Here is a 9,307-nt window from a genome sequence, read left to right as displayed (position 1 = left end):
TTGTTGGCATATTACTCCTTTATTAGAAATTGTAAGTGAGAAATTATTTCAACACCTGAAGACCAAACTACAACAGAAGATTCCATGGGTTCAAGATTTTGAGACATCCTGGAAAGAGTTTTCTGTAAAGTATATCCTTTCCGTGGCATGGCAACATCACTCTTCTTTAAAAAAGTTACTGGACAGACATCATTTCCACCATCACCTATATAAACAATTCGTGTATAATTCACTCCCTGCTGTGACTGTTTATCTATAAATTCTACCAAAACTACGTTTTTGCAAAGATTTTTTGGGCACCTACTGCAAGAATGAGCATGGTAATTTTCCACAGTGAGATGACCATTGCTATCAAAAGCTGCTGGATTTGTAAACACTTTATCAAATACATCATGAAAACTGGTAGCTTCTAAAACCCAATCTATGAAGACTGAATTTGAATCTGAAATAATGATGCAGTCAAATTTATCCTTGTTCTTCCTTATAAAGTTCAAAAGTTCCACCATCCCCAGAGTGAATGGCATTGATGTCACTGCTCTTTTCATTTCATCTTCTCTTACACCTTCATCTCCCAAATACTTAAAGACTCTGCCCATAAATTCTGTCCAAAATCCTTTTTCATAAGAATCTTGTAGTTCAACAGGAAGCTTTTTCTCTGGAGCACACTGTACAATCCAGGTGTCACTATTATCATCTATGATTGTATTGTCAAAGTCAAAAACGAGCAAAATTTTCATGGTTCCAAAAGCAAATTTGGGTTATCCTGAAAAAGAAGAAATATGATTTCCTAAACATACTATTTACATATTTAGCTATTAACAAACATTACTGTTAATCTGCTAAAACACAGGTTCTAACAAACAAGTTAAAATGATTACCCATTTTAAGACCATCATTTAAGCACTTTTCCCTAAGAAGTAAAGTTCATATGTATTTTAGGTAAATGGAAACAGATTATCTAAAAGGATACTCACAGTATTATTGTGTTTCTGTGGGGATGCTTCTTTGAGCACTCAGAATTAAACTACAGAGTAAGCCAATGAGAGGAATAATGAAATAATTACTCTCTTACAGTCTAATTTAGAAAAATTTTAAGACAGAAAATAAGTAGGCTAATCACTCTTGTCTTTAAATTATCAATCACAAATTAGTTTGAAATATTTACAGTAATCCTCATATTAACACATCATGTATAATATAAATTCTCTGTATACTGACAAAAATTCTGACCAAATTTAACTTACTATGAAATCTTGCAAAAATGTGAATAATTTTCCTAAAAAACGTATTTAGCTTGAAGTCATCAATGCCAGTGTTATAACTAAATGGTTGCTTGATGCTGTACTTGAATTCTAAACAAATTACTTAAACTTGGGAGTCAATTCCATTCTCCCAGACTAGAAGTAACTTTTGTTAACAATTTTCACATTTATTTATATTGTCTTTAGATAGTTTAGTTCCAGAGTACCAAATAATCTGGGTATATGTGAAAAATCACATTGCTTATGATATGACAATTACTTAATTCTCTGTTTTCATTAAATGACACTGAAGGTCATTAATTATAAATCTCAAGAGAAAAGGAAAAACTAAACTGGTGAACAGACAGTATGTACAAAAATTATGTAAAAAAGACATTTATAAAGAATACCCAAGAGAAGCTACAATTAGTGTAAACAACAACAACAAATTTTTCAGTGTAACTAATATTTTTAAAGATACCACAATACACCAGGCCCTGGACCAAGAACTTCACAATTTCATCATCTCACTTAATTTCATCACCCTATTAAGTAGAAATTAACTTCATCTTAGAGACATATAAACTGAAGCTTAAGTGTTAGTTAAGTTGGTTAAGTATTAGTTAAGTGGAAGAGCTAGAATTTGGACTCAGGTCTGCTTGACACTCCAGTTCATGCTTAAAGTACCATACTCTAATGTAAAAATAATCAGTTTATTTTTACAAATTTTAAATATTTTTTAAAGAATTTTTTTAATGTTGCGGCACATGGGTGGCTCAGTCGGTTGCGCGTCCGACTTTGGCTTGGGTTGTGATCTCACAGGTCATGAGTTCGAGCCCCACAGGGGGCTCTGTGCTGACAGCTCGGAGCCTGGAGCCTGCTTCAGATTTGATGTCTCCCTCTCTCTCTGCCCCTCTCCTGCTTACACTCTGTCTCTCTCTCTCTCTCTCTCAAAAATTAATAAACATTAAAAAAATTCTTTTTTAAAAAAAATTTTTTAATGTTCATTTATTTTTGAGAGAGAGAGAGACAGAGTGTGAGTGGGGTACTCAAAATCACTGACTGTAAGATCATGACCTGAGCAAAAGTCAGACACTTAACTGACTGAGCCAACCAGGCCCCACTGTTTTTTAATTTTTCAAATTTAATTTTTCAGATTATTTTTTGTAATCTCTACATCCAACATGGGGCTCAACCTCATGACCCCAAGATCAAGAGTCACATGCTCCTCTGATGGAGCCAGCCAGGGACCCCTCGTATCAATCAGTTTAAAAATAAATACTAGATAGATCATTTTGACAAAAAGATGCTTAATTACATGAAAACATTCATTAGTCTCAAAGTACACACTAACCCTAATACCACATCTATGACCATTCTGAGGTTTTAACAAGAAATCCTAAAAAGAGGGGCACCTGGGTGGCTCAGTCGGTTAAGCGTCTGACTTCGGCTCAGGTCACGATCTCAAGGTTTGTGAGTTCAAGCCCCGTGTCGGGCTCTGTGCTGACAGCTCGGAGCCTGGAGCCTGCTTCAGATTCTGTGTCTCCCTCTCTCTCTGACCCTCCCCTGTTCTGTCTCTCTCTGTCTCAAAAATAAGTAAAAATTTAAAAAATTAAAAAAAAAAAAAAAAAAAGAAATCCTAAAAAGAAAAGTGAAGAACCCCAGCAATAAGAAAAAGAAGAGATAAATTAGAAACGGAAAACATGGGGGCACCTGGGTGGCTCAGTCAGTTAAGTGTCCAATTCTTGATTTAGGCTCAGGTCATGATCTTATGGTTGGTGAGTTTGAGCCCCGCATCAGGCTCTGTGCTGGCAGTGTGGAGCCTGCTTGGGATTGTCTCTCTCCCTTCCCTCTCTGCCCCTACCCTGCTTGCTCTCTCTCTCAAAATAAATAAAAACTTAAAAAAAAAATCTTTTTTTAATGGAAAACATGGCATTTAACCACATATATTCTCTGGCTTATAACAATAGATATCTAGTAGGTAAAATTGAGAATAGAGCTTGTTGGCTCAAACAGGAGTAAGTATTCTGTCTCTCAATTTAGGGTATCTGGAGAACAACTAACCTAGAAGGGTATCTCCTGTTGTGTTTAAATTTAGACAGTATATAATATTCTGATACTCTGGATCCTTGTATCTCTAAATATCTAATCCAGGTATCTCTGATTGGCTGCCAGGGATTTAAGTGCAGAATTCACTCTCTCACAAAACAACATAATAATCAGCAATAAGGCAGAGTGGACAAACACATTAGTACTACACTCCAGGCACACTTTATTTATTTATTATTTTTTTTTAATGTTTATTTTTGAGACAGAGAGAGACAGAGCATGAATGGGGGAGGGACAGAGAGAGAGGGAGACACAGAATCGGAAGCAGGCTCCAGGCTCCGAGCCATCAGCCCAGAGCCTGACGCGGGGCTCGAACTCACGAACTGAGAGATCGTGACCTGAGCTGAAGTCGGACGCTCAACCGACTGAGCCACCCAGGCGCCCCGACTCCAGGCACACTTTAAATTAAACATGCTTTTCAAGCATTCTGAGTTTATAATTTTTAAAAATATTCAAATGTAACTCATTGGTTGAAAACTGTCTCAAGCCTAGATTTAATCAGCCACAAGTAACCTAAATTCCTGAACTATTAACCTCAAAGTAATAAGATATATCATAAACTTGAAGTTAACATAGTTCTGCTGTTGACTATTAATTTCTACCTGAAGGTGTACTTTTCTTAATTTCAGATCTTTTTCTATTAGTTGTTTTGTTTTGTTTTTTTTTAAGTTTATTTATTTATTCTGAGAGAAAGAGAAAGCACAAGTCAGGGAGGGGCAGAGAGGGGGAGAGACAGAATCCTAAGCAGGCTTTGCACTGTCAGTGCAGGGCCTGACACAGGGCTTGAACCCACGAACTGTGAGATCATGACCTGAACTAAAGTCAGACACTTAACTGACTGAGCCATCCAGGAGCCCCTCTATTAGTTTCTTGTCACTACTCAACATAAACTTTTATTAAAAATACTTGCTTGACTTAGTATTTCGAAGACAATTAATTTTAGGTCAGAATAGAGCTTAGGTTAAATAGTCATGACAATCTTCAGTTTTAAACACCAGCCAGTTTCTAACCAACAGTACCCCTACTCTATATGCAGGGAACAAAGTCTTCTGGTTTGGAGCAAAAAACAGAGACTTCTTAACTCCTAAAATTAATAAAAGTATTTAAGGTATTTTTAAATTTATGTTTTCTAACAATACTGTTTTCTCTTATATCAGAAAGTCACCTATTAGAAATAGGAGAAACAAAATTTTGATTAAACAAAAACCTTAAATATAAAACAGGAAATGTTATGTGAATATAGATTTTTATCCAGTGGATATAAACACAATTGTTAGGCTGATTATGCTGAGATTTCCAGATTTCATCATTTCTTTTTACTTGTTAAATAATAGACAAGTACCACATTCTGTTTCAATAAACTTTCAAAGATTGGTGCTATACTTTAATAGAAATGTCTCCAAAACTTAAGGATGTGCACCAAAATTTAGTTTTAAGAATGTGAATCTATTTTGGGGCTCCTGGGTGGTTCAGTCAGTTAAGCATCTGACTTTGTTCAGGTCATGATCTCAAGGTTCGTGGATTCGAGCCCTGGAGCCTGCTTCAGATTCTGTGTCTCCCTCTCTCTCTGCCCCTCCCCACTTGTGTTCTGTCTGTCTCTCAAAAATAATAAACATTAAAAAATTAAAAAAAAAAAAAGAATATGAATCTATTTTGAATACAATGTTAAAATTCCAAAGGCAGTTATTGATTATTCTCTCCAAAAGCATGAACAGGATATATTTGGTATATCTGCAATGTTTCCAGTGATTAACAATAGCCTATGTGTCTTTAACAATAATGAAAACTGGAAACTACATAGATATCTGAGAATTGGGGACTGCTTAAATAAGATATGATAGCCAGATAATGGAGTATTTATTTAGCCAGTAAAAGCTAAGATGTTCAGTTCAAATTAAACAAGTCACTAAACAGTGTATACAGTAGTATAGTCCCATTTTTGTTTAAAAAAGTTAAAAAAGCCTATGTGTACAATGGTAAGATCATGGGTGCCTCAACTTCAGTGCATTCTTTTTCTACACTGGTTTTGTAATAATTTTGTCCCCAGAACAATTTAAACTGTTTCAGATCAGAGTGCAAATAATACCTTAATTTCATAACAACAACAACAAAAGAGTGGAGGTCAGCAGATAAGTAACTAACTCTAGATAGACTTAGCTATAAATATCCATGAGTTAGTTGAACCAGGTGTAGGAAGTCAAATGATATCAGACTATCATGTCAAACAGGCAAATTACCGACACTAAATTTTATATGATTCAATACTTTCTGTAACCTATTGAGTTAAAATTACAGAGAATTTTTGTTGGGAGGCAATTCTCTATGGGTCTCTACTGTTTCTAGATGCCTTACAAGCAAGGCATTCAGCACTCTGCGCTCTGGGCTGTGCTGTCAAAAATGTATATATACTGAAAGGCATGCTTAATGTTCACTATAATAAACATTATGGTTCCCTAAGCTCAGGGTTCCGGTCCTGTAATGCAACACACTCCAAGTGCAGGCGACTTCTGCCTCTTTGCATTACCCTGTGGCAAGTGGGGCAACAGTGCCAATATTCTGGCTACTGCCACCGCTGTAAGTAATTCATCTATGCTCTAGGGGTCTATGTCTTCTACAAAACTGTCGCAGGCTAAGTTGTTAGCGCGCAAGCAGGATAAAATCTCTGACTCTTCCGAGTTCTTGACATTTTTACAACTATGCTTCCAAAAAAACCACCAACGCCAGCAACGCTGTATGTGCAAAAGCTAGTTTCTGTCAACAAATATTTTATTAATCTTTTCATACTTACCAGCATTATTATGGTGGTACCTCTGATAGAAAACCTGAAGAAAAACAGTACAACTATGTGTTAGAACCTTAATGATTAAAAATCTTACCTCCTTTCACTTTGAGTGACTCTAGTTTGGTGCCTAATGTGCAGGTGTCCTAGACAACTAGCTTATAATGAGATCATTTGTACCTCGATGTGTCAGAAAACGATCTTCTGAAAACAAGCCTGCATCCACTCTTAACAGATTTTTGTGCCCTTAGTGGTCTGGCTAGTCCCACAAATGCATTCAATTTACTATACTGTATTTACTAAGCAATTTGAAGGATCTTAAAGATCCTAATATCAATGTTCCGGCACAACATCCAAGTTTTAACATTCCTTTTTTTTTTTTTTTTTTTTTTAATTTTTTTTAAATATAAGCTTCATCTAGCTCGGATCATGGCTTAGAAGCCAAAGTCTTTACAAACAGATTTTCTGTCAATTAATCTCTGGGTTTTTCTGGAAGGGAGGCCTTTGCCTCCACCTTCCACCCGCGAGGAGATCGGTGGGCCGCACACACCAAGCATAGGCCTCGCTCTCCCACACACCTGCCGGCCCGCCCCGAACGTAGGTGCAGGCACCTCGTTGGGGGTCATCTCCTGTGAGGATCGCGTTGGATGAGGCTGGGAGCACCCGGCCGGGCCGGGTCCCCAGAGCTCCTCGCCAACCCAGACGTCGGCAGCCGTCCTGGCCTCCGAGCCGCTTCCGCGGACTCTGCCCTCCGACCTTGTTCCTGTGCCTGCCCGCGAGGGGCACCCCACCCGCACGCTGAGCCTCGACTTCCTGCGCAGGCGCATCCGGGGTTCGCTAGCCCCAAGGCGGACTGCAGTGCGTTCACCGTTCCTCGGTGGCGCCCTCGTCACTTCCGGCGGCGTTGCTAAGCAACCGCACAGTTTGGCTAACACTAGACCAGCAGGACTCCTACACTCCCCGCCTGGGAGTAGCTTGGAAAGCCAGATAGCGCCAAGGGCATGTCGTCAGAGATGCTGGTGCGGTTCGGAAGGCGCTCTGGACAGGCGAAGGAAAACACAGGTGAGCCAAACTCGCCTCTCCAGGCACAGGGATTGCTCTGGCCTCCAGGCATACGGTAAGAGGCAAGGGTGTCAAATCAGAGTTTAGGTTACTTTTTGAAATGGGCTGCACCAAATCCAAAGCATCCCCATGGTTATCGTTGGGCTCTGTGTAAATGAACAGTTTTGTCTTAATATGATTGGGTAGGTGAGAAAAGTTTACAAATAGGAGCGGAGGAAAGAGAAGTTAGAGACTCCCACTTGACCAGCTGGTCTGAGCCTTGAGCTGTGTAGTTGCAGTTCCAAGTGTCTGGTATTTGCTGAATTCCCTTAAGCTTTTGTTATTCATTGAGTGAATTGGAATATTTTTTGGAAGTATCAATGACCTCATTAGAATCTTGACCCGGCTGTGAACCTACTGAGTGCTGTTAGGAAAGTCTTTCATGGAAATGTCTCAATTTCCTCATCTCTAAAGTGAAGGAGTGTAAAAAATAATGCTACTTAGGTATTATAATCTAGGTGACTTGTTATAAAAGTTTGATTTTTGAATACAAGTAGCCTAGGGGGACATCTAAAGAACTCTAACAATTCGAATGATTTTGCTTTCTTAAGTATGTAAATTCCCAATTAATGTTGCAATGATGACCACCAGAACCTTGGGAGTTTGGACTGAGTTCATGTCATCACCTGAGCTTTTGTAGCAGTAGAGCCTCATTCTGCCAGATGCAGAGTGAGAGCCAGCCATTATCCCTCCAGTGGACACTACAGGGTATTTATGCAGTGAAGGACTTACGAAGTCCTGACATGTAGGAGAGAGACAGTAACCATGTGACATATAGTGAAAAAACAACAACAACAACAACAACAACAACAACTATTACTCTCACATACTTTCTTACATACACAGTACTATAAAAGACTTAGATTTATGTGATAGGTTTTAAAAAATGTTTTGTGTCACTTGGTCCAAAAGTTCCTATCTGAGCCTCACTGCTAAATTATAATTTACATTTAGAAGTGTGTGAAGTAGGAGAGGGGTTCAGATATGTAGACAACTATCTGTAAAACAAATAATTATCTAAAGATTTAATGGAATGACATCAGCCAGAATGGTGGAATAAGAATCTCCAAAAATCCTCTTCTCTATTAAATCGAAAAGAACCCCGGGGCACCTGGTTGGCTCAGTCAGAAGAGCATATGACTAGATCTTGGGGTAGTGAGTTCAAGCCCCATGTTGGGTGTAAAGCCCACTTTAAAAATTTTTATTTTTAAAAACAACACTGACAAAAATCGTCAAAACCAAAATTTTTTTTCTTTAGAACTCAGGAGATTAACCAAAGGCTTGTAACAATTGAAGAGTGTTTTATCAGGAAAAATAGCTGAATCTTGGTAACAACAGTAAGTTTTTTGGCATTTTAACTTGCTCTTGTCCCATACTTTTTTCCTAGCCCCATGGAAGTCTAGAAAACCACTGCAACCACAGTGAATGCCAGTGGCTTAGTAACCTGTGGAGGGGGAAGGAAAGGATTGGATTCTCTCCACAGCCTTTTTTTAGATAACTATTATTTTACCTGTCTCACAGTTCCCTGGAAAATCCTACTGAAAATGCTTAATTTTATTTTACCTGACTCAGAGCTCACTGGGAATGTTTGTTAAAACAATTATTGACAATTTTTTAAACATCACAACTGCCTGAAGTAGTGATCACTGTTGGTTGTAAACAAGCTGACCAAAAACTTTAAAAGAACACCTGGGAAATGAGATGTCCATAAAGGGCTTTGAGAAGCTCCCTACATATTCCTGGGAGTCCAGAAGGACAAATGCATGCATAGTGCTATACACATGCCCAGGAAATACCTGAGAATTTAGCTTTCACCTCTAGCTAAATTTGAGTCTCAATGCAAGAAAAAAGTAAAGGCTAAGACAGAGTTGTAAACTACCTGCCTGAGCATTGAAGTCATGCTCCAGCACTCACAGTTTCTTGGCAAAGGCTGGGAGATTTATTTAAGGAAATTAAATTTAATTTAAGGAAACTTCTGGTGGCTCAGTTGGTTAAGCATCCAACTTCAGCTCAAGTCATGATCTCACAGTTTGTGGGTTCCATCCCTGCATTGGGCTCTGTGCTAATGGCTTGGAGC

The 9,307-nt window shown here is 38.4% G+C and overlaps 2 protein-coding genes across 6 annotated transcripts in view; one reads left to right on the top strand and one right to left on the bottom strand.

Annotated features, from left to right (window-relative positions):
• Positions 1 to 6,976, bottom strand: PHOSPHO2 (phosphatase, orphan 2). 5 transcript variants are annotated; one of them, XM_045480128.1, is made up of 4 exons: positions 6,708 to 6,976; positions 6,139 to 6,172; positions 975 to 1,024; positions 1 to 763 (listed from the first exon to the last, which is right to left on the bottom strand). In XM_045480128.1, exon 4 carries the CDS (start codon positions 735 to 737, stop codon positions 12 to 14), a length of 726 nt encoding a protein of 241 aa, XP_045336084.1. In that variant the 5' UTR covers positions 738 to 763; positions 975 to 1,024; positions 6,139 to 6,172; positions 6,708 to 6,976; the 3' UTR covers positions 1 to 11. The 5 variants fall into 5 exon arrangements, with proteins under 5 accessions (XP_045336084.1, XP_045336086.1, XP_045336083.1 ...); XM_045480130.1 differs by having other exon boundaries at positions 6,741 to 6,976; XM_045480127.1 differs by lacking the exon at positions 975 to 1,024 and having other exon boundaries at positions 6,708 to 6,975.
• A 61-nt stretch (positions 6,977 to 7,037) lies between these two features.
• CFAP210 (cilia and flagella associated protein 210) overlaps positions 7,038 to 9,307 on the top strand; it is a 37,008-nt gene continuing 34,738 nt past the window's right edge. The window contains exon 1 of the mRNA XM_045480126.1: positions 7,038 to 7,191. Within this exon, the coding sequence (XP_045336082.1) occupies positions 7,131 to 7,191 (61 nt within the window). The 5' untranslated portion in view covers positions 7,038 to 7,130. The remainder of the gene's footprint in view (positions 7,192 to 9,307) is intronic.

The sequence above is a fragment of the Leopardus geoffroyi genome, chromosome C1 (assembly GCF_018350155.1).
Source record: "Leopardus geoffroyi isolate Oge1 chromosome C1, O.geoffroyi_Oge1_pat1.0, whole genome shotgun sequence".
NCBI lineage: Eukaryota > Metazoa > Chordata > Mammalia > Carnivora > Felidae > Leopardus > Leopardus geoffroyi.
This window is presented reverse-complemented; position numbering and strand designations above follow the sequence as displayed.